Raw genomic sequence first — 25,435 nt, 5'->3', positions numbered from 1 at the left:
TTCAATTTAGTTGACTAGAGAGAAAGAGAAGAAATGAAGAGGAAAGAAAACTAAAGGAACACCAGAACGAATAAAAGGAAAAGAGGAAACTCATCCAACCAGGCCCGAACTCGCAATTGCTACTCTGATTTAGTCCCCAAATAACGTCAATCGCTTGTTCTTTGCCAAGAACAAGCGAACAATGTTACTTTGTGACCAAACCAACCCTGAACACTAAGAAGACTAGGAGGAATATCCTTGCATGAACGAATTCGGCTTTGGCTTCTGAGGCTCGAACCCTAGATTTGAAATTCGAGAAGTTCTAGCCATATTCGAAGGAAACGGAGTGAGGATTTGGAAAGGGGTGAGTGAGGGGATTCTGGGGTGTTATTTTGGGGGTAGTTTGGTGGTGGCGCCGCCACCGGATGGTGGTGGGATGTGGCTACTAGTGTTTGGGGTTGGTTTCTGAGAGAGGGGATGCGAGAGAGACAAGAGCTGGAGGGGAGGGATTAATCCGACACTTATATGTAAGAACCCAATCACTTCCCAGCCGTTGGAATGAGCCAACCTCGACGGCTCAGATGAGTTATAACATAAACGGGGTCGTTTGGTTGGGAGGTATGGGGAACGGACGGGGTTATACAGAACTGGGCCGGTTCTGGGGTATTTGGGCGGGTACTGGACAAAGTAACATTGGGCTTGGACAGAAAAAATTGGAGATGGGTCCAATTGATATTGCTCTTCTTTTATTTTCACTTCTTTTCAATTTTTCCAAAAGTTCTCTTTGTGTTTTTTTTCAAGATTAAATAAAAATCTAATTTAATTCCTAGATCCTAACTCACCTAAAAAAACACTAATTAAATCTAAATGATAATTATCAAAATTAATTAACCAACCAATTAAAATGAAAACCACTCCAAATTGAATGATAGTTTTGTTTGTCGATTCGGCCTGTCCATTTCCGCTCGGGTGATACGGCGTTGATAAGATCCTTTTTATTTTGTGTGCTTCGAGGAACTCCGTTAACTTGTTTCCAATGAATTGCTTCCTGTTGTCGCATATGATTTTGGCAGGTATCCCAAATCGACACACGATGTGGTCCTAGATGAATTCTATAACTTCTTTTTCTCTGACCTTCTTGATGGCATGTGCTTCTACCCATTTAGAAAAGTAGTCAGTCATAAACAAAATGAATATAGCTTTACCTGCAGCCGTTGATAAAGGTCTGACTATATCCATTCCCCATTTCATGAAAGGCCATGGGGACATGACTGAATGAAGCTGCTCTCTGGGCTCATGAATCATCAGCGCAAACCTTTGACATTTATCACACTTTCTAACAACTCAGTGTCTTTTTCCATGCTATCCCAGTAATACCCTACTCTAACAATTTTGCGAATCAAGAACTCGGCGCCAGAGTGATTTCCACAAGTGCCTTCGTGGATCTCTCGTAAAATATAATCGGTGTCTCCCGGCCCTAAACATACCGCCAATGGTCTATCGAACGTCCTTTTGTATAATGTTCCATCTTCATCAAATGTGAACCTAGCAGCCTTGGTTCATAGAACCCTCGACTCTTTATGGTCCGATGGGAGCTTTCCATTTTTTCAAATATTCGATATACTTATTCCTCATATCCCAAGTCCAACTTGTAGAATTTGTATCGGCATGACCCTCATCTACCACAGATCTCGATAACTGGACAAAAGTCCCCGGGATAATATCATCTTCTTCGACTGATGACCCCAAGTTCGCAAGTGCATCAGCCTCACTATTCTTTTCTCGTGGTACATGGTCTAGAGTCCACTCCTTGAAGCGGTGCAAGGTTACATGTAGCTTTTCCAAGTACCTCTGCATCCTATCCTCTCGAACTTTGAAGCTTTTTTTTATTTGGTTCACCACCAATAAAGAATCACACTTGGCTTCAACTACTTCCGCCCCCAAGCTTTTCGCTACCTTGAGACCTGTAATCATGGCCTCATTTTCGGCCTCATTATTAGTCAACCTAGAAATTTTGATAGATTGTCTAATAGTGTTACCTGTAGGTGGCTTCAAAACAATGCCAAACCCGGACCCTTTCACATTCGAGGTACCGTCTGTGAAGAGGGTCTATACCCCCGATGATGTACCCGATTTTAGTAGAAGTTCCTTCTCCACTTCCGGTACGAGGGTTGGCATAAAATTGGCCATGAAGTCAGCCAAGATTTGAGACTTGATGGTTGTTTGGGGTTGATATTCGATATCGTACCCGCCAAGTTCGACGACCCATTTGGCCAATCGGCACAATAACTTGGGTTTGTGCAAAACATTTCGGAGAGAATAAGTGGTTAACACACATATGGGGTGACACTGGAAATATGGCTTTAATTTTCTAGATGCGTTTAATAATGCAAGTGCCAACTTCTCTAACTGTGGATACCTATTTTCAGCATCTCCTAAGGTTCGACTTACGTAATAAACAGGAAACTGCATACCTTGCTCTTCTCAAACTAGTACACAACTTACCGCTATTTCGAACACATCCAAGTATAAATATAGCTTCTCATCTACCTTCGGAGTGTGGAGCAGAGGTGGGCTCGATAAGTACCGCTTCAATTCCTCCAATGCTTGTTGGCATTCTAGGGTCCATGAGAAATCATTTTTCTTTTTGAGTAAGGAAAAGAACATGTGGCTTCGATCTGATGACCTCGAAATGAATCGGCCCAAGGTAGTTATCCGTCTGGTTAGCCTTTGTACACCTTTCACACTTTCTACGATGGTGATATCCTCGATGGTATTAATCTTATCGGGCTGATTTCAATTACCCGATTTGATACCATAAAGTCGAGGAATTTGCCTGAGCCGACCCCAAAGGCTCATTTTTTGGGGTTAAGTTTCATATTGTACTTCCTCAAGATTTTGAATATTTCCTGCAAATGAGTCAAATGGTCCTCTGCATGCAGGAACTTAACTAACATATCGTCAATGTAAACTTCCATTGATTTACCTATCTGTTCCTCGAACATTTTGTTAACTGGGCGTTGGTGTGTAGCTCCTGCATTTTTTAGCTCGAATGGCATTACATTGTAACAATATGTTCCATACTTGGTGATAAATGAGTTCTTCTCCTGGTCTTCCGGGTTCATCTGAATTTGATTGCACCCAGAATAGGCATCGAGAAAAGTAAGGATCCCGTGGCCAGCCGTGGCATCGATCATGCGATCAATGTTAGGCAGTGGAAAAGAGTCTTTAGGGCATGCCTTATTCAAATCCTTGTAATCTACGCACATTCTAAGTTTGTTCCCTTTTTTAGGTAATGCAACTACATTGGCTAACTATTCGGGGTATTTTACCTCCCGAATGGACCCTATTTTAAGAAGTTTAGTTACCTCATCCTTTATGAATGCATGTTTCACCTCATATTGGGGCCTTCTTTTTTGCTTCACCATTTTGAATCTGGGGTCAAGGCTCAGCCGGTGTGTTGTTATTTCCGGTGGGATCCATGCCATGTCTAAATGGGACCAAGCTAAACAATCCATGTTATCGATAAGAAATTTAATAAGTTTTTTCCTGAGTTCGGGGGTTAACCATTTTCCCATGTATACCTTTCGTTCGGGTAGATACTCGATCGGTATCACCTATTCCAGATCTTCGGTCGTTGACTCGGTTGCATCTGATTCTTCGGGAATAACGAAAGTTCAAGGAGTAAGGAAATCCTCTTCTTCTTCTTCGATTACATGTTTCTCCGATTCGATCGAGGCTGGGGATGGTGATTGCTATTTATCCACCTACTTAACTTTGGTGTTCAATTTTTCTTAGGTCGAAGGTGCTAATATCGATGTCACCTCATCGAATGCAAACATTTCCTTTGCCGCGTGTTATTCCCCGTAAACTGTATTCACACCATCCATTGTCGGGAATTTCATCATTTGATAAAGGGTCAATGGTACTGCCCTCATATTGTGGATCCATGACCTTTCGAGTAGTGCATGATATCTCATATCGCTTTCGATGACATGGAATTTTGTATATTGGATGGTCCCGGCCACGTTTACTAGTAGGATTATCTCCCCTTTTGTTATTTTGCTTTCTATGTTGAAACTGTTTAGGACCTGAGATGCAGGCACAATTTGGTCGTGCAGGCCGAGCTACTCTACGATCCTCGACCTGATTATGTTTGTTGAACTACCTGGAACCACTAGAACACATTTAACTTGAATTTTATTTAATAAAATAGAATTACCAAGGCATCGTTTTGCGGCTAAGAAATGCCCTCCGCTTCTTCGTCGTCGAATGATAGGATTCCTTCGGGCATAGAACTCCGAGTCTATTTTTCTCTTGTGATCGACACCTTGGTATGTTTGAATATAGGCCCTTCTAGGACATCGACCCCGCTAACGATCATATGAATTACATGCTGCGATTCTTCCTGCTCATTCTTTCTGTTAGCGTCTCTTTCTCTGAAGTGATTTTTAGCTCGATCAATGAGAAACTCTCGAAGGTTGCCCTTGTTGAATAATCGAGCTACCTCCTCCCTCAGCTGTCTACAGTCTTCGATCCTATGGCCATGTATACCATGATATTTTACACATCAAGTTTGGGTTTCTCTGAGAAGGATCGGTTTGTATAGGTCCAGGCTACCTGGTGTCTTTGATCCTCCCAATAGCCGATACAATCCCCAATGGATTGACACTGAAATTATACTGCAATAATCGAGGCGCTTTTGCGGGATTGGTATGTTTATCAAAACCATTCTTACTCATAAATCCCCGAGAATTTTGCCATCGATCATTTCTTCGATCATTCCGGGGAGGATTGCGCCCCAAACCATTGTTTCTTCGATCTGTGACATATGGTTGATACCATACTCTGTTCGACCTTGGTTCCCTATCGATATCCCTTGGGGCTTTAACTACCAATCTATTTGGATGAAATAAACTCGAGGGGGCTCTCACTGGTCGTCCTCGACCCTGATCTTCGATTGATAACGATTATGCACATCTGCATAAGTTACAGCTGGATACTCAATCACATTTTTCTTCAAATGTCGTGACGCTATCGAACTCCGATAGTTCAACCCCTGTGTGAAAGCTTGAATGGCCAATCATCCGTAACCGGTGGTAACTCCATTCTCTCCTTTTGAAATCGGGACATGAACTCTCTCAGCATTTAGTTATCCCTTTGTCTTATCCTGAAAACGTCCAATTTTCTCGTTGCAACTTTTATGGCCCTGGCGTGCGCCTTCACAAGAGAATCAGCTAACATGGCATTTGAATCGATGTAGTTCGGTGGCAAGTTGTGATACCAAATGATTGCTCCCTTTGATAGAGTTTCCCTAAATTTGTCTTTGGTGTTCGATTTTTCTGAGGTCGAAGGTGCTGATATCGGCGTCACCTCGTCGACTGCAAATATTTCCTTTGCCGCGTTTTTTTCCCCGTAAACTATTTTCACACCATCCATTGTCGGGAATTTCATAAGTTGATAAAGGGTTAATGGTACTGCCCTCATGTTGTGGATCCATGGCCTTTCAAGCAGTGCATTATATCTCATGTCGCCTTCAATGACATGGAATTTTGTATATTGGATGGCCTCAACCACATTTATTAGTAAGATTATCTCCCCCTTTGTTATTTCTCTTGCTATGTTGAAACTGTTTAGGACCCGAGATGCAGGCACAATTTGGTCGTGCAGGCCGAGTTGTTCTACGATCCTCGATCTGATTATGTTTTTTGAGATACCTGGATCTACTAGAACATGTTTAACTTGAATTTTATTTAACAAAATAGTAATTACTATGGCATCGTTGTGCGGCTAAGAAATGCCCTCCGCTTCTTCGTCGTCGAATGATAGGATGCCTTCGGGCACATAACTCCGAGTCCGCTTTTCTCTTGTGATCGACACCTTGGTACATTTGAATATAGGCCCTTGTAGGACATCGACCCCGCCAACGATCATATGAATTACATGCTGCAATTCTTCCTGCTCATTCTTTTTGTTGGCATCTCTTCCTCTGAAGTGATTTTTAGCTCGATCGCTGAGAAACTCTCAAAAGTTGCCCTCGTTGAACAATCGAGCTACCTCATCCCTCAAGTGTCTATAGTCTTCGGTCATATGGCCATGTATACCATGATATTTACACATCAAGTTTGGGTTTCTTTGAGAAGGATCGGTTTGTATACGTCTAGGCCACCTGGTGTGTTTGATCCTCGCTATAGCCGATACAATCCCTGATGCATCGACACTGAAATTATACTTCGATAACCAAGGCGCTTCTGCTGGATCGGTATGTTTATCAAAACCATTCTTACTCATAAGTCCCCGAGAATTTTGCCCTCAATCATTTCTTCGATCATTCCGGGGAGGATTGCGCCCCGAACCATTGTTTCTTCGATCTGCGACATATGGTTGATACCATTCTCTGTTCGACCTCGGTTCCCAGTCAGTATCCCTTGGGACTTTAACTGCCAATCTGTTTGGATGAACTGAACCCGAGGGGAATCCCAGCTGGTCATCCTCGACCCTGATCTTCAATTGATGGCAATTATGCACATCTGCCTAAGTTACAGTTGGATACTTGGTCAGATGTTTCTTCAATTGTTGTGACGCTATCAAACTCCGCTCGTTCAACCCCTGTGTGAAAGCTTGAATGGTCCAATCATCTGGAACCGGTGGTAACTCCATTTGCTCCATTTGAAATCGGGACACAAACTCCCTCAACATTTCGCTATCCCTTTGTCATATCTTGAAAACGTCCGATTTTCTTGTTGCAACTTTTATGGCCCCGGCGTGCGCCTTCATAAAAGAATCAACTAACATGGCAAATTAATCGATGGATTTTGGTGGCAAGTTGTGATACCAAATCATTGCTCCCTTTGATAGAGCTTTCTCAAATTTTTTCAACAAAACGGACTCGATCTCATCGTCATCTAAGTCATTCCCCTTTATCCTGCACGTGTACGTGGTGATATGTTCATTAGGATTAGTGGTCCCGTTGTATTTAGGTATATCTAGCATACGGAACTTATTTGGAATGGGCTTCGGGGGCGCACTTTGAGGAAAAGGCTTCTGCACGAACTTTTTTGAATCCAAGCCCTTTAAGATCGGGGGTGCCCCCGGTATCTGATCAACTTACGTCTCCACCTTTTTGTCATTATCTTCGATCTTTTTTTCTCTCGACTTGATTCTTTTAGTGAGCTCCTCAAGCATTTTCATAATTGTAGGATCAATCCCTGATCCGTTATTGCTCGTCCTTTCCGGCACTAGCTCGGTACGACGAGTGATTTCCGGCTCGACCATACTCGGAGTTCTATGCTGACTCTGAAGCTGAGTAATAGTGGCATGTTAAGCCTGTAGCATCTCGAATATTACTTCGAGACTAACTCCTCCGTCTCTTACACCCTGTGTTCCTTGGCCACCAGATCGGCCTTCCCTGCGTACACTTCCTCCGGGATCTGCGCCTAAGTCCGCGTTCAAAGCAATGTGCGAACTAATAATGACTGGATCGACAACCGGAACTTCCCCAGGGTTAAGCGGTGGCACACCGGCTCCTGGAGCAACTACATTATCGTTTTCCCATTGAAATCCAAGACCATAATCGTCATGTACGGGTGCGTTTTGTGAGTTTGACATGTTTTAACTTGGGAACAAAAATTCTTGGCCAGAACAAGTATGAAAACAATGTGTGTTATCATAATCAGTACTGAATCAATCATTATTATCCTTAGTCCTACGGTGGGCGCCAAACTGTTTACCCTAAAATCCGAGTAACAATTAAGTTTGTATTGAGGTCTTAAAGATATATGATTTAGTCCAATACCAACTGATAATCAAAGAATCAAACGTATAAATTAAAGAAATAAGTTGAATCAAACAAGTGAACAAGTCAGTCTTGACCTCGAGCTAAGGTGGCCTCGAGGTAGGTCAGTAAGAATAATAAAGCTAAAAGACAATTCCGATGAGCAATAAGCAAGAAAGTGAAGAGTGTAAATTCTCTTGTCAATGGTTGATGTGTTACAAATGATCGGGGACCCCTTTATATAGTAGGAAAATCCTAAATAAAGTACAATTCTAATTGTAGTAGGGAATCTTATTATACAGCTGTCTAAGTACCACCTAGTACAAATCTGTTCTGAAATTTACGCCGTGATCTTAGGGCCACTACGGGAATCTCGCTCTTTCTGTTATGAAACCATAACAGTATTATCTCGAGGTTGGTCATACTTGGCATCGGTGTTCATCGAGCACTTCGATATTCGAGTCTTGAACTCCTCCCTCGGGCTCGAGCCTGGTTCATTTCGAACTTGTTCTCAAAGTGACCCTCGAGCCAACGGAATCGGTCATACCTGATTTCGACCGTATACAATGTTCAAATAAATAACATCCACCTTCTCATCTCAAATGCTCTTCTTTCTCTCCTCGTTGCAGGAAGTAACACCAACGATATGTATGAGTCTATCGCATGAATTTGTCGTGTTCTATTGCATCTGATTGAGTCGACAATTAATCAGAATATACCTTCCATAAGTTCGGTCAGCACCTTAACTTCCGCGTATGGCTGGCGTTTCTAAAACGAGATTTAATGAGAACAGTGTTAAAGAGTGCGCGCAGTGTGGTGACCCACCCTACCCCCTCCATACCCGACATTTAACATTGCAGCATTGCCTCAACCCTCACCCAATCAATGTCTACGGTATTTATTAATTGTTTCTTTTTTATTTCATAATTTTAAAACTTTTTCTGCTTACTTCTTCAAAAATAAATAAAGTCTCAACACTTGGCTGCACAGTGCACTTAGACACTTTCTGATTCTGTGTACAACCTTATCTACTAAGCCAAAGGGCAAAGGTTCACCTTCGCATATTCTGACGCCAACCTGTCCCTTAATTTAAGTTAAAGAGGTCACCTTCGTCATTTCAGTTCACACAAAGTATTGCCACCTTATTTCACTGATTCAGAGAGAACCGAAACTATTATTATAGCTTTATAAAAAAGCTTATTTATTATAGTACTACTGCCTACTCATCCCTGTCCCCCTTCTGGAATTCCAAAGAAGAACAAGTTGTTCAAACACTCACTTCGTCAACTATTTTAAATATACATATATGCGAGCCGAAAATAAATTGTGATTTGATTATTACTTTGTGTTATAATCGACGAGTGTATTTATGCATACAGTTCAAGTCGAGGGCAAGTAAAGTTGCTGTGGTAAAGTGAAGACTTGTTCACGGGTTTGGAGCTCATCACTAAGCGCTATTCACCTTTTCTTTTCTTCTTCAAAATCCTGTGGTTCATCCTTTACCATGTGGATTCTCCTGTCTGATCTTTTGTTTTGATAGTTACTTTTTCTTTTTGTGGTTAATTCTTTGTCATAATGATTTTTTATTAGGTAGCGGATGATATATGATGTCAATATGAGGTTCGGCTGAAGGAGAGTTGTAGAGAAAGATAAGTTATGGATCGGACGGCGCTAACGGTGGGACCAGGGATGGACGTACCGATCATGCACGATAGTGATAGATACGAGCTTGTTCGAGACATCGGTTCGGGGAATTTCGGAGTAGCAAGGCTTATGAGAGATAGGCAGACTAATGAGCTTGTTGCTGTTAAGTATATAGAGCGAGGTGCTAAGGTTAGTGTTCCACTTCTTTCGTTTCATTGTGCACCTTGTCACTTTCTTGAGTGCTGAAATTTTGGTTAAATATGTAATTACCTGTTTATATTTACTCCGGAAAAGGGTCATATTTATCCTTGTACTCTTTAAAAATGGTTATATTTGTCCTTCGTTATACTTTTTTGATATATTTATCCTTACCATTATACTTTAGGATCATATTTATCCCTGTACTCTTCAAAGAGGGTTACATTTGTACTTCGTCATACTTTTTGACATATTTATCCTTACACTTATACTTTAGGATCATATTTGTCCCTCATTCATTAAATCCCCATGTCCTACCTTTCTTTTCCTACATGGTGCCTATGTGGATTTCTTTTTCCTCCAATTTAAATATGGTCACCTATTTAAGATAATTTAATCCGCCCACCCAATTTAAATATGGTCACCTATTTAAGATAATGTTCTTTTTCAGCTCCATATTTTTCGGATAGCAGCGGCAACATATTGGCAAACAAGAACTTTGAACTCAAAATCACTAATCTGATGCAGCTTACAATTATTGCAGTAACCAAATTAAATTACGAGAAGTTGCACAACGATGGAATTAATGACAAAGGTCCGTGCTTAAAATAGAGCACTACCAGAAGCCTAATATTGTCTAGGATGGTTTCCTCAAACATATTTTTTCTCGAAAAGAAAATATTGCTCCCTCCTCTCATTTTATATGAAAGAATTCGATTACAAGGGTCAAAACATCTAGTTTTTTTTTTTTTTTGTGATTTGGGTATATAATTTTCATGTTTTTCAAAAATAAAATAAAATTACATATTTTAAAAAATATATCTAAATAATTCAACTTTTTGGATGGCAGACTCATGATTTAAAGTTTATGGGTTCTGATCTTGCTCATAGCTCATTTTAGTTATTAAGTTCGTAATTAAATATTTATACATATTTAATGTATTTCCTAATAGAACACAAATCTAAACAAAAGCTATAGAGTTCATTCAAACCATACCTAATACTCTAGCTCCACCCCTTATCTTCGACCTGGTTTAACATAAACCTACAATGACGAATAATATTAGAGTAATGTGAATTATCAGAATGAAGCCACTATATTTTATATATAGGCTGCCAAAGACACAAATAAGTGTAGACAACCAAATTATGGTTTATGGTTTATGGTTAAATTAAATTATCTTAAATAGTTGACCATATTTAAATTGGAGGAAAAAGAAATCCACATAGGCACCATGTAGGAAAAGAAAGGTGGGACATGGGGATTTAATGGATGAGGGGCAAATATGATCCTAAAGTATAAGTGTAAGGATAAATATGTCAAAAAGTATGACGAAGGACAAATGTAACCCTCTTTGAAGAGTACAGGGATAAATATGATCCTAAAGTATAATGGTAAGGATAAATATATCAAAAAAAGTATAATGAAGGACAAATATAACCGTTTTTAAAGAGTACAGGGATAAATATGACCATTTTCCGTATTTACTCCTTTTGTTTTATTAATGCAACAAACTGTTTGATTGTAAGTTTAGCAAAAATAAGACTTTTGGTTTTCAATAAGCCATGTCATTCGAATCAGAACATTTTATTACGGGTAAAAAATTAGAATGTTAAAGTTAAATAGTTTTTAGGAATAAAAAGGTGCCAATTTTTTCAAAACATGAACGAAAGTCAAAAAAGGTGGATTGAAAGGAGTATTAGGAAAACTTAACCAGGTTTCGCTTGATTTATTTGTCAGTTGGATGATTTAGTGGGTGTTGGTAGCTCTGACCATGGTGGGGAGTTGGCATTGATTGACAATCCCTAAAAATATTGGTTTTTGCATCCAAACATGAGAACTATGTAGGGGATTGGGGTGAGAAGTAGAAAGAATGAACTCTGCTCACTCTAGGTTTAGGAATGTGACAATCCCTGCTACAGTTGTTGCAGAAAACTGATAGGTTAAACGAACCACTCCCTCCATCCTATTTTATTTGACACATTGGATCGCACATGGAACTTAAAATTTTAGTTTGATCTATGTTATATTAGTATTAGTGGAAGAAAACATTAAAGTACTGGTTAAAAAGTTTGTAGAGTTAACATTGAATTTTGAATTCTTGAATGATTTGAAAGCCAAATAGAATAAAACTATATTGTTTAGTAGAATGGTGCCAAACCTTATGTAGTGTCATGTGCATTGGGACCAAGGATGTATCAGTTACTTGTAACAAACTTAAGCAAAGGAAAATTGGCCATTTACCGTTTACCAGTTCATCTAACTTATTTTTTTGTTCATTATCCATGAATGCTGCAGATTGATGAAAATGTCCAGAGAGAAATCATCAACCACAGATCATTGAGGCACCCTAACATAGTCAGATTCAAGGAGGTACTTTTGAAATCCCATTTTTGTTAACTGTTAAGGTTCTGTAAAGTTGATAGTTAATGCTAATGAATGACAATTTGGTTCCAGGTCATACTGACCCCAACTCATCTGGCTATAGTGATGGAATTTGCATCTGGTGGAGAGCTATTTGAGCGAATATGCAATGCAGGCCGGTTCAGTGAGGATGAGGTTTATATCTTACAATGCGATTTTGCTTGTTACTATGTCCTGTATACATTTATTATCTATTAGCTGGAAATTTTTGCTGCAGGCACGCTTTTTCTTTCAACAACTCGTATCAGGGGTCAGCTATTGTCATGCCATGGTACTTACTGCTACTTTTCTCTGCCTTTTAATGAAAAGGAAGAATCTACGCAGTTTATGGAAAAGATCCTGATTGCAATTATTTTCTTTTATGAAGCAAGTTTGCCACCGAGACTTGAAATTGGAGAACACATTACTGGACGGAAGCCCGGCACCAAGGCTAAAAATTTGTGATTTTGGATATTCAAAGGTATCGAGTGTTTTCTCTCTACTCTTTTCCTATACCAACTACGTACTGAGCGTTCTTAGAAAGCATACTCTCCAGTGGTGCACTAATTTCAGTTGAATTTCTGGTTGATGTCGCAAATTTTCATGACATGGATGAGATTTTGTTGTATCTCAAACCCTTGAAGTATTTGAACTTCTTTTTCCTTGTTCTTTCTTCATGTGTCCTTCATATCTTGTTGAGCATCCTTTTGACTGTTGTTGCTTGCAGTCCTCAGTGTTGCATTCGCAGCCAAAGTCAACTGTCGGCACACCTGCATATATTGCTCCTGAGGTCTTACTCAAGAAAGAATATGATGGGAAGGTAACTCTTTTACCATTTTAGTCTTTCTTTTCTTTTGATAGGTGGTAAAGTTCGAAATTTCAGTGAATCAGGCACCAAACAGAGTGCTAATCCCTGTACAAAGTTGCTGCAATACTTGCATGATTTTCAAAGTTAATATGAATGTTATCCTTTTAGACAAAGATAGAACAGTCACAATCTACCAATACATAAGGCTTGCTTTTTCTATTCACGTCTATGAGCGTGGACACCTCTATTTTGAAATTTTTTCCTGGCTACATGTTATTGCCTCCATGGTAGAAAGAATTCCTTGACGGAAGACGTCATCATCCAGAAAATCCCCAGTTTCAATGATAAAGGACCACAAGTATAGACCTGTTCATGAAGCAACACAATATGATGAACTATCTAGTCTAAAAACTAAAAACCATTCGCATTTCTAAGTGCCCATTTTTTTCATTTGATATCTAGTCGAGTGATACTTCCAGGCTGCTTCCTATGCATAAAAAGTTGCTAGTTTGGACCCTCCTCCAAATAATTTTCTAAAGAGTATCTTCATTTCCGTGATTATTTGGAGCTGCAAAAAATAGAATTAGCAGATCATTGAGTAGTAGTGTTCCACGTCAGATCATTTTTGCGCATAGATTAAAAGGAAGAGAACAGATTCAAGGTCCCAATTCTTTGCAGCACTTCTTAGTTTGGGTTGATAGAATATTGACATCCTTGCAAACAGAAATAAGCTTGAATGACGTCCTGTTTTCTGCCATTAAATTGGTGATAGTGAGGGAATGGAAGCTTAAGAGCCCCTTACCAGCTCTTTCTGATTCACAAATACCCTATTATACCACGTCACCGACACCCCTCCCCGCGGGCGTGCCTCTTGCACCCATGTGTCCAGTTCCTCTTAACTATCATCCCTAATGACCTACACATATTGCTATCTGTGGATTTCAGTTTGTTTTCTACAATTTAATCCAGATTAGATCTTTGTAATCATCCCTCAACTTTGAGTCACCTATTGAACAATGTCCAAGAGAGACCTGCCGTTTTATTGAAGTAATCTAGGAGACATGTTTAACAATTTGTAAAGATAAACAATTTTCTCAATCAGATTTTAGATATTTTTAGCTACAGAATTTTGATTTACATTACTTTTAACTCTTAACTATGTAATTTCATTTGAGAAAATAAAAAATCAATGTAAAATTCACCGGTGTTGTCAAAGGCTCGGTTAAGCCGCACTTTAACACTCAAGCGGTGTAAAACTGGATCAGTGTTCTGCTTTTCCTATGCGGTGCTTTTGTACAGGCACGAAGGCAGTAAGGCATGTGCCTCATCGTCCATGGACCGTCTATTTGTTCTTTAAGCCCCAAGAAATCTAAGCGTTTTTTTTATTTTTTTAGCTTTTCGTATTTGATAGCACCAGAATTGCAGAATATAATTAGATGCATTGTCCAATGTACTATGAACCCTGTCATTCATTCCGGAATGGATGGAGTACTAGAGTTGGAAAATTGTCATGTAAAGAACCCATTTTCTACTCATACATGAGTAGAAAATGAATTGAGAGAACTGAAGCCATAAATATCTTAAACTTTGTGCTCCTCAAGAGAAGGGTTCTTAGACGCTGTTTGATGGACCATTCAGCATTAAAACTATCAGGATGCGAAAGGATAGATTTGTCTGAAAATGTAAATAGTTGTTCTGTTAAAATAATTTGTATGAAATTCCTTGAAAGTTCGCAGCCAAAGTAGTTAACTTATTGTCAAACTGTATGGATACCTTGGGATTTTGAGCACTTTAGATGTTCTATTGAATTTAATTTTATTCTGCTCTCTTATTGAATTTAATCACGATCTTCCTGTTCCACAAGACAAGAATGCACCATTGTTTCGGTTAGGAAGCGTGTCAAACTAATAGAAGGAAAAGAATATTTAAGAGAGAAAAGCAATAAACTGTACAAGATAAGACAAAGCAAGATTTACGTGGTTCGATAATTTTTGCTTACTCCACGGCCATACAAAGAATAGCTCTTTATTAATTGAAGAGATAAAGAAGAAGTTTTGGGATGATCTACAAATGAAAATGTAGACCCCTATTTATAGGCATTTGAATGCCCTGTCGAGGTAAGCGCTTACATCATAAGAATGCTGAGGCAAGCGCTTACATCATAAGAATGTTGATGTAAGCGCTTACATCATATTTTCATCTCTTTTTGATTTTTCTTTCTTTTGTTTTGTCTACTTTCACATACAACAATAGGTTTGGTCCTATCAATCTCCCCCTCAAAGCTATGTTACATCAAGAAAGAAAAAAAATTTGCTATTCTCTGGTGGTGCCTTCACGCTATCAGTCTTGAAGGCTAACTGAGGCAGCGCACAACCTTAGTTTGTCAACACCGACAACTTTAGTCAACATGTCTGACGGATTTTTTGATCCTGGTATCTTCTGCAGGGAAAAAGTTCCTTCATTTATCAACTCTCGGATATGATGATACCTCAACTGGATATGCTTCAATTTTGCATGAAACACTAGATTCTTGGCAAGATAAATTGCACTCTGACTATCGCTGAAGAGCTCACAATTGTCCTACTCTTTACCTAGCTCTTTAAGAAAATTCTTGAGCCAAATAATCTATTTTCCAGTTTCTGAGATTGCCATGTACTCTGCTTCAGTGATAGATAGAGCAATACTTTTCTGAAGTCTGGACATCCAACTAACAGCAGTACCACCCAAGGTGAACACGTAGCACATGGTACTTTTTCGACTATCTAGATCGCCGCCTAAATTTGCAACAGCAAAACCTTGTAAGATAATATTGCTCTTTTTAAAACAAAGTGTCAAACCTGAAGTGCCTTTGAGATATCGCAATATCCATTTTACACCTTCCCAATGCTCCTTTCCTGAATCTGACATGTATCTACTGACAACTCTAACAACATGGGCTATGTCAGGTCTAGTGCAAACTATAGCATATATCAAACTTTCTACTGCTGAAGCATATGGAACTTTGGACATGTACTTCTTTTCTTCATCTGTCTTAGGTGATTGGTCCTTTGACAGATTTAGATGGCTTCCGAGTGGAGTGCTTCTGGTCTTTGCATCATGAAGACTGAACCTGCTTAGTACCTTTTGTATGTACTTTTCTTGAGACAATTTTAAGGTTCCTTCCGACCTGTTTCTGCTAATCCTCATCCCAAACATTTGCTTAGTTGGTCCTAAGTCTTTTATTTCATACTCCTCCGCCAGTTGTTGCTTAACCAAATTGATCTCATTTATGCTAGATCCTGCAATTAGCGTATCATCAACGTACAACAGTAAAAATGATATAGGATTCATCAAGATTTTTGATATAACAACAATGGTCCATCTCACATCGTGTGAAACCATTTTTATGCATGAATCCATCAAATTTTTTGTACTATTGTCGGGGAGCTTGTTTCAAACCATACAAACTCTTCTTCAACTTACACACAAGGTTTTCTTTACCAGAAACTTGAAAACCTTTAGGTTGCTTTATGTAGATGTCTTCTTCAAGAAACCATGCAAGAAAGCAGTTTTAACATCTAGCTGCTCCAAATGCAAATTTTCTGCAGCTACGATACTTAGCACCAACCTAATAGTAGTTAATTTGACTACAGGAGAGAAGATCTCGGTGTAGTTAATTCCTTCCTTCTGCTGAAAGCCTTTTACTACTAATTGTGCTTTGTATCTCTTCTTACCATCATGTTCTTCCTTGACTCTGTACACCCATTTGTTCTACAATGCCTTCTTTCCTTTTGGTAACTCCGTAAGTATCCATGTTTTATTCTTTTGAAGAGAATTCATCTCTTCTTTCATGGCTAGCTTTCACTTATCAGAGTCTATCACCTGCATTGTTTCAACAAAATGCTCTGGTTCCCCAGCATCAGTTACAAGTAAATAGTGAAGACAAAGAGTTAACCTATCTGGAGCATTCGTGAATTTTCTAGATCTCCTCAATGTAGGTTCATGAGTAACAGAATCCGAATTTGATTCAGGTCCTGATTCTAGATTTGGTTCTGCATTTGATTCTATCTCTGGTTTCGGTTCTGGTTCTGATCTAGGTTCGGCTTCTAGTTTTTCTTCAAATTCGGCTTCTGGTTCTTCATCTTCAATTTCAGAATCAGTTGTTATCCCTCTACCCACTTCATTTTCTAAGATTTCTTCTAACTCGACTGTTTCAGACATTGTCTGTTTGCTGGTGTTGGTTGGTTCTACTTCAAGCTTGTCCTTGTACATCACATTTTCATTAAATGCGACTTTCTTGTGTCTTAGGATCTTTCTATTCTGATCATCCCAAAACGGATAACCAAAATTATTATCACCATATCCAATAAATAAACATTTCTTGGCTTTAAGATCAAGCTTATCTCTATCATTAAAGTTTACATGCACATAAGCAACACAACCAAAAAATTTCAGATGTGAGAGAGTTACCTCCTTTCCTGTCCATACCTCATCAGGAATTTCAAAATTCAGCGGTACAGAGGGTCCCCTATTTATGAGTAAGCTGTCGTGTTAACAGCCTCAGCCCAAAAATACTTCGGCAATCCAGAATGTATTCTCATACTTCTAGCTCATTCATTTAGGGTTCTGTTCATCCTCTTAGCAACACTATTTTGTTCCGGTGTTCCAGGAATTGTCTTGATCATTCTGATCCCATTCTCTGAGCAAAATGCTTTGAACTCTTGGCTATCATACTCTCCTCCATTGTCAGACTTCAGACATTTTAACTTTAGATTTGTTTGATTTTCAACTTCAGCTTTCCATCTTTTAAAGGTAACAAACACATCAAATTTATTTTTCAGAAAATAAACCCATACCTTTCTTGTGGAATCATCAATGAAGGTGACATAATAGCGTGAGCCTCCTAGAGAAGTTACAGGAGCTGGTCCCCACACATCTGTATGCACTAGTTCCATCTTCTCTTTCTTTGGCGTCCTTCCCACCTTTGAGAAACTAACTCTCTTTTGTTTCCCGTAAGTGCAATCTTCGCACAAACCTAATTCAACATGTTTTAGGTTTGGCAAATTTTCTTTGGATGCCAAAAGCTTCATTCCCTTCTCACTCATATGCCCGAGTCTCTGGTGCCTCAATGTTGTATCACGGCCATTATCAACTGTTGCTATAGTATCTCTTTGTATTGCAGTTGCATACAGTGTTCCCCTTTTGAAGCCTCGTGCCAAAACCAAATTTCCTTTGGTTATCTTCCACGATCCGTTGCCGAATATTGTTGTATATCCTTCACCATCAATCTGACCCATAGATATCAGATTTTTCTTGAGGCCAGGAACATGTCGTACATTTTGAAATTTCCATAGTGTGTCTTGTGAAGTTTTTATATGAACTTCACCTTTTCCGGCAATGTCGAGAGGTTCGTCGTCTGCTAGATAAACTTTCCCAAATTTTCCAGCAATATAATTATGCAATAATTCTTTGCATGATGTAGAGTGAAAGGATGCACCTGAGTCCAGAATTCAAGATTTGACTGGACTGTCTGCACAACAAATTAGTGCATCACTGACTTGTTCAGCAATTACATTTGCTAAATTTTCTTCCTTCTTCTTCTTTGGTTCTCTACACTGGCTACTGTAGCGACCCTTTTTATCGCAATTCCAACAAGTAATGTCCTTGCGATTTTTGGATTGTCCTCTTCTCCTTGACTTTGATCTGCCACGACCATAACTCTGTCCTCTTTGGTTGATTCTCCCCCTGCTTTCGGTACTAAAAGCAGATCCTGAGGAATCACTTGATTCTCTTCGGCGAATATCTTCGCTTAGAACCAAGTCTCTAATATCATTCAATTTGACTTTGGTACTTCCTGATGAACTGCTAATTGTAGTTACTGTTGCAGACCAACTCTCCAGTAGAGATGATAGTAGAATCAACGCCCTGATTTTGTCATCAATTGTTATATTAACAGAACCCAACTGAGTTAATATTATATTAAACTCATTGATATGTTCCGTGACTGATCCACCTTCTGTCATCTTTAACTTGAACAATCGACGCATCAAATAGACTTTATTTGAAGCAGGTGGCTTCTCGTACATATTTGATAACGTCTTCATCAGGCCTGCAGGGGTCTTCTCGTTAATGCTGTTAAACGCCACATTTTGTGTTAGCGTCAAACGAATCACACCAAGAGCTTGGCGATCTAATAAATCACAATCCGCTTTGGCCATAGTCTCTGGTTTCACCTTGGTTAGAGGTAAGTGTAATTTTTTTTGGTACAAATAATCCTCTATTTGCATTTTCCAGAATCCAAAATCTTTGCCATTGAACTTGTCAATCTTAACCTTCCCTTCTTCCGATGCCATTTTTTCACAAAAACAATTTATGTGAATAGTGTTTGTGAATAGTAACGATGATCAATAGTGTCGCACTATTCTTGTGAATAGTACATGCACCAATACTGTACTTTTCTACCAGAAATACACTGTATGTGCTCTGATTCCAGTTGTTAGGAAGCGTGTCAAGCTAATAGAAGGAAAAGAATATTTAAGAGAGAAAAGCAATAAATTGCACAAGACAAGACAAGACAAGATTTACGTGGTTCGGCAATTTTTGTCTACTCCACGGCCACACAAAGAATATCTTTATTAATTGAAGAGAGAAAGAAGAAGTTTTGGGATGATCTACAAATGAAAATGTAGACCCCTATTTATAGGCATTTAAATGCCCTACCGAGGTAAGCACTTACATCATAATAATGCCGATGTAAGCGCTTACATCATAAGAATGTCGAGGTAAGCGCTTACATCACAAGAATGTTGATGTAAGCGCTTACATCATATTTTCATCTCTTTTTGATTTTTCTTTCTTTTGTTATGTCTACTTTCACATAGAACAATAGATTTGGTCCTATTAGTTTCTAGATGTACTCAATGCATGACATACTAGTTTGTTACCCAGTAAATGCTGTTTTTTTTTCTTTTTTAACTCGGTGAAGTATTAAAAATAATATTTACTTGTTTCTATTCTTCCTCTTGAGAGGGTATTTTGGAAATAGCATCTCTACCTCCCAGATAAGGGTAAGGTCTGCGTACATATACCCTCTCCACACTCTACTTGTGAGATTCCACTGGGTTGTTGTTGGTTGTTGTTGGTGGTGGTGAAATATTAAGAATAAGTAATTCTGTCAATGTGGAAGAGACCATATAATTATATTACCAATTTATAAGACCCCTAAAAAGTGCAAACCCAACAGTTCAAATTTCAAAATTGACTTAACATAGTTAATGGCCATAGGAATCACTTGTGTTCGAACTTTTTGCTGTACCAGACAAGCTTAGCCATTTGTTGTTTCATTTGGCTTATTCATCATTTAAGAGTTTTTCATCATTATCACAACGTTTCGGCAGATTGCAGATGTATGGTCTTGCGGCGTGACTTTGTATGTCATGCTTGTGGGAGCTTACCCTTTTGAAGACCCAGAGGAGCCTAAGAATTTTCGCAAGACAATACAAGTAAATTCCTTTGCTCTATTGTTGCTGCAAAATATTCATCGTTTTTGTTACTTGACTCCGAGCTCTTTTCTTTGTTGAAGCGAATCTTGAATGTACAATATTCAATTCCAGATTATGTCCACATATCTGCTGAATGTCGTCATCTGATCTCAAGAATATTTGTGGCTGATCCTGCAAAGGTATATTAACGTTGTGGAAATAATAGTTTTCCTGTATTCAAATTTTCATCCTTCACTGTCATTGTCACAAGTATACTTTAAGATTTTCCAGTTAACTACTCTTCGGGTGTAGCAACAGTTCAATGCGTTTATGCTTGAACTTTTATCCTATCCTGGTCCGGGGAATCTTTTACCTGAAGGTGCCCATGTCTTTGCCAGTGGATCTTCCTTTTCTTTTGCTAAATCGTTTTTCCTTTCTTCCGCACCCCTTTATCATGATTCTTGACGGGGCTTCTTTGTTCACTTTGTTGAGCATTGCCTGGTGCGGGAAGTAGCATTGATGAATTGTCTTATTTAGCTTTGTTTGTGATTGAACAGTTTGAGCTATATTCAGAGTTTAATTTGGTCATGCTATATATGTTTGCATTGCAACAGAGGATAACGATGCCTGAGATCAAGAACCATGAGTGGTTCTTGAAGAACCTCCCTGCAGATCTCATGGATAACAATACAAACAATCAGTTTGAAGAGCCAGATCAACCTATGCAGAGTATTGATGAAATCATGCAGATAATAGCCGAGGCCACGATTCCTGCAGCTGGAACCAACAGCCTGAATCAGTATCTTACGGGATGCTTGGACATTGATGATGACATGGACGAAGACTTGGAGAGCGATGCTGACCTTGACATTGATAGCAGCGGAGAAATTGTCTATGCAATGTAAAAGATACGCAAGGCCATGTTGATGAAATGAGGAACACCCGTGTAGTCCCGTAGTTCTTAATTGTCTGGTCATACTCTTTGGTATCCCTATATGTATATGAAATGTAGTTCACACATGTTGAAGATCCAATCTCCCCTCTCTCCTGCTGAAACTCTCTACTTGTATAAACTACTCTGTAACATTATACAACTTGCATCGTTTACCCTGTTGCCTGTATTTGTATATTTGACCATTACTAAAGGAATTATAGTCTAGTAGTAACAATCACTTCTTGCATGCATTTAGCAATGTCCTTGCAAATGTTTTGCGTGATATGTTGCGACCACTAGTGGGATTTTGTCACGATCCGAATTTCCCTCCGTCGGGATTGTGATGGCGCCTAACATCACACTCGCTAGGCAAACCACGTTAAAGTTCTATTTGCCTTTTTCCTTTACATTTTATATTTTACAATTAACAAAACTAACTCATCTGAAATAAACGCGGAAGTACATAATTAACTTAATAGCCTCATGCTATTAACAAAACCGAAACAGTTACTGTATTGGTCAAAATCTGACCGCTGCGGTCAGCCCAACCAAGATCTCGTCCAAGCAACAAGGCAGTGGAAGACGACATGATTTGTTCCAAGCCCCATACTCATAGCACCCGCCAAGTCAAAGAACAATAGTCAGGGGACGATATGAAAGTGCATTGACCCAAGAACGTAGCAAGGACTCCACAACAATATATAGGGGGGAACCTTCCTAGAGGGGGGGGGGGCTTTTCTCTCTCTCTTTCCTCTCCTCTGTCATCTTCTTAGCAAAAAGAATACAAAGCAATCTTCCATTGATTATGTAAAACAGTTAACTCCATCGATTAGTGAGAGAAGAAATGAAAAACCTCGATAAGATCGATCGTCCCTATTTCATCTTATGCATTATTTTCTAATTTGCTTATGGATCTGGAGTTTATTATGTTTGACTAAGATTTACCTCTTCGCCTTCTTTAATTTATTTAATCAAAAAGGTTTCAAGATATTGTGGTCAAACTATTTGGCGCCGTCTGTGGGGATTTCTTAGTGAAAACTTCCTATTCTCCTCGAGATCAAAAATCAGAAACACGATCACCCATCGAAACGAACAGTGAGTAAACCTCACATGCCAACCTAGATCATGATGCTATATACAAGCAGAAGTTGCAACCAACATCCTCCCCCGCACACCGGGCAGCCCATGAGCCAGCCAAAACGATCCTAGCCCCCACAGGACAAAGGCACAAAAAAGGAAGGGAAATAGAGCTGAATACGGTTATTGAATTCAGAAAATACTACCCCCATCAACCATTGAAATGCCAAGCAAAGAGAGCAACGCCACAGAACAACCTTCTGTTGTTTGCTCAAACAAGAACGCAAGCGAGCAAGGAAACATCCCAACTGAAAAATGGGAAATTAATACAAAACAACCGAAATGTCGTCTACCAAACAAACCCAACTCCTAAGAAATCATACCCCTTAAGCGATACCCCCTCTCCCACACCAAGAAGTTGTCCTAAGAGAGCCCTTTCGGAGAATTAAAGACCGAGCCGACGAGGGGGAATTCCCCGAGGTCAAAGTGCAATTCATCGCCCCACCCACCAATGACACCTCCAGTCCGGAAAGCGAAAAGGATAGATAGGAAAACTCCAATATGTGCGTGAAAAGAGTGTGAGAAAAGAAGCAGCGTTTTCTGCTCACCGACATCACACTGCCGAATGCAAAAACAATCAGGCGAACTGGGACTCCCCCAGAAGATACCAAACTCTCCAGAAACCCGGGACTCGCAGCGGGTTAATATTTCGACAAAAGTTCGAAATAACACCCTCAAGGCCAAGGGCCTTCACCAAAAGGAAGAGTTCGACTTCGATTGAACAACGATAGGTTAATATTTCGACGAATGTTAGAAATAACACCCTCAAGGCCAAGGTCCTTCGCCAAAAGGAAGAGTTCGACCTCGATCGAACAACGTCGGGTTAATATTTTGATGAAAGTTTGAAATAACACCATCAAGGCCAAGGCCCTTCACCAAAAGGAAGAGTTCGACCTCGATCGAACAACGATGGATTAATATTTCGACGAAAGTTCGAAATAACACCCAGAAGGCCAAGGGCATTCGCCAAAAGGAAGAGTTCAACCACGATCGAACAACGACGGGTTAATATTTTGACGAAAGTTCAAAATAACACCCTCAAGGCCAAGGACCTTCGCCAAAAAAGAAGAGTTCAACCTCGATCGATCAACGATGGGTTAATATTTCGACGAAAGTACGAAATAACACCCTTAAGGCCAAGGGCCTTTGCCAAAAGGAAGAGTTCGACTTCGATCGAACAACGACGAGTTAATACTTCAACCAAAGTTCGAAATAACACCCTCAAGGCCAAGGGCCTTCGCCAAAATGAAGAGTACGACCTCGATCGAACAATGCGGGTTAATATTTCGACGAAAGTTCGAAATAACACCCTCAAGGCCAAGGGCCTTCGCCAAAAAAGAAGAGTTTGACTTCGATCGAACAACGACCGGTTAATATTTCGACGTATGTTCAAAATAACACCCTCAAGGCCAAGGGCCTTCACCAAAAGGAAGAGTTCGATTTCGATCGAACAACGATGGATTAATATTTCGACAAAAGTTCCAAACAACACCCTCAAGGCCAAGGGCCTTCGCCAAAAGGAAGATTTCGACCTCGATCAAACAACGGTGGGTTAATATTTCGACGAAAGTTCGAAATAACACCCTTAAGGCCAGGGGCCTTCGCCAAGAGGAAGAGTTCGACTTCGATCAAACAACGACGGGTTAATATTTCGACAAAAGTTCGAAATAACACCCTCAAGTCCAAGGGCCTTCGCAAAAAGGAAGAGTTCAACCTTGATCGAAGAACGACGAGTTAATATTTTGATGAAAGTTTGAAATAACACCCTCAAGGCCAAGGACCTTCGCCAAAAAAGAAGAGTTCAACCTCAATATATCAACAAAGGGTTAATATTTCAACGAAAGTTTGAAATAACACCCTCACGGCCAAGGACCTTCGCCAAAAGAAAGAGTTCGACTTCGATCGAACAATGATGGGTTAATACTTCGACAAAAGTTTGAAATAACACCCTCAAGTCCAAGGGCCTTCGCCAAAAGGAAGACTTCAACTTTTATCGAACAACGATGGGTTAATATTTCAATTAAAGTTTGAAATAACACCCTCAAGACAAAGGGCATTCGCCAAAAGGAAGAGTTCGACCTCGATCGAACAATGAAGGGTTAATATTTCAATGAAAGTTTGAAATAACACCCTCAAGGCCAAGGGCCTTCGCCTAAAGGAAGAGTTTGACCTCGATCGAACAATGACGGGTTAATATTTCAATGAAAGTTCGAAATAACAACCTCAAGGCCAAGGGCCTTCGCCGAAAGGAAGAGTTCGACCTCGATCGAATAACGACGGGTTAATATTTCGACGAAAGTTCGAAATAACACCCTCAAGGCCTAGGACCTTCGCCAAAAAAGAAGAGTTCAACCTCGATCGAACAACGACAGGTTAATATTTCAAAGAAAGTTCAAAATAACACCCTCAAGACCAAGGGCCTTCCCCAAAAGGAAGAGTTCGACTTTGATTGAACAATGATGGGTTAATACTTCGATGAAAGTTCAAAATAACACTCTCAAGTACAAGGGCCTTCGCCAAAAGGAAGAGTTCGACCTCGATCGAACAACGACAGGTTAATATTTCGATGAAAGTTTGAAATAACACCCTCAAGGCCAAGGGCCTTTGCCAAAAGGAAGAGTTTGACCTCGATCGAACAACGACAGTTTAATATTTCGATGAAAGTTCAAAATAAAACCCTCAAGGCCAAGGACCTTCGCCAAAAAAGAAGAGTTCAACCTCGATCGATCAACAACGGGTTAATATTTCGACGAAAGTTCGAAATAACACCCTCAAGGCCAAGGGTCTTCGCCAAAAAAGGAAGAGTTCGACTTCGATCAAACAACGACTGGTTAAATATTTCAACGAAAGTTTGAAATAACACCCTCAAAGTCAAGGGCCTTCGCCAATAAAAAAAGTTCGACTTCGATTGAACAACTACCGGTTACTATTTCAACGAAAGTTCGAAATAACACACTTATGGCCAAGGGCCTTTGCCAAAAGGAAGAGTTCAACTTCGATCGAACAACGATGAGTTAATATTTCGACGAAAGTTCGAAATAACACACTTAAGGTCAAGGGCCTTCACCAATAAAAAGAGTTCGACTTCGATCGAAGA

General features: G+C 39.6%; 1 protein-coding gene across 3 annotated transcripts; it reads left to right on the top strand.

Moving 5' to 3' along the window:
* The first annotated feature begins 8,750 nt into the window (after positions 1 to 8,750).
* Positions 8,751 to 21,452, top strand: LOC107824451 (serine/threonine-protein kinase SRK2E). Of its 3 annotated transcripts, none has more exons than XM_016651208.2 (10): positions 8,751 to 9,185; positions 9,344 to 9,586; positions 11,895 to 11,969; positions 12,054 to 12,155; positions 12,238 to 12,291; positions 12,388 to 12,480; positions 12,727 to 12,819; positions 20,184 to 20,288; positions 20,369 to 20,467; positions 20,882 to 21,452. In XM_016651208.2, the coding sequence occupies exons 2-10, from the start codon at positions 9,410 to 9,412 to the stop codon at positions 21,170 to 21,172; spliced, it is 1,089 nt and encodes a 362-aa protein (XP_016506694.1). In that variant the 5' UTR covers positions 8,751 to 9,185; positions 9,344 to 9,409; the 3' UTR covers positions 21,173 to 21,452. The 3 variants fall into 3 exon arrangements, with proteins under 3 accessions (XP_016506694.1, XP_016506695.1, XP_016506696.1); XM_016651209.2 differs by having other exon boundaries at positions 8,817 to 9,259; XM_016651210.2 differs by having other exon boundaries at positions 9,118 to 9,243.
* The last annotated feature ends 3,983 nt before the right edge of the window (positions 21,453 to 25,435 follow it).

Source organism: Nicotiana tabacum, chromosome 6 (assembly GCF_000715075.1).
Source record: "Nicotiana tabacum cultivar K326 chromosome 6, ASM71507v2, whole genome shotgun sequence".
Classification (NCBI taxonomy): Eukaryota; Viridiplantae; Streptophyta; class Magnoliopsida; order Solanales; family Solanaceae; genus Nicotiana; species Nicotiana tabacum.
This window is presented reverse-complemented; position numbering and strand designations above follow the sequence as displayed.

Bases quoted from the DNA above. Each gene is read 5' to 3' on its own strand.
- LOC107824451 (XM_016651208.2), top strand. From the start codon at position 9,410: ATGGATCGGACGGCGCTAACGGTGGGACCAGGGATGGACGTACCGATC. The intron at 12,156-12,237 runs GTTTATATCTTA...TTTTTGCTGCAG, and splicing joins GCCGGTTCAGTGAGGATGAG to GCACGCTTTTTCTTTCAACA. The intron at 12,481-12,726 runs GTATCGAGTGTT...TGTTGCTTGCAG, and splicing joins GTGATTTTGGATATTCAAAG to TCCTCAGTGTTGCATTCGCA.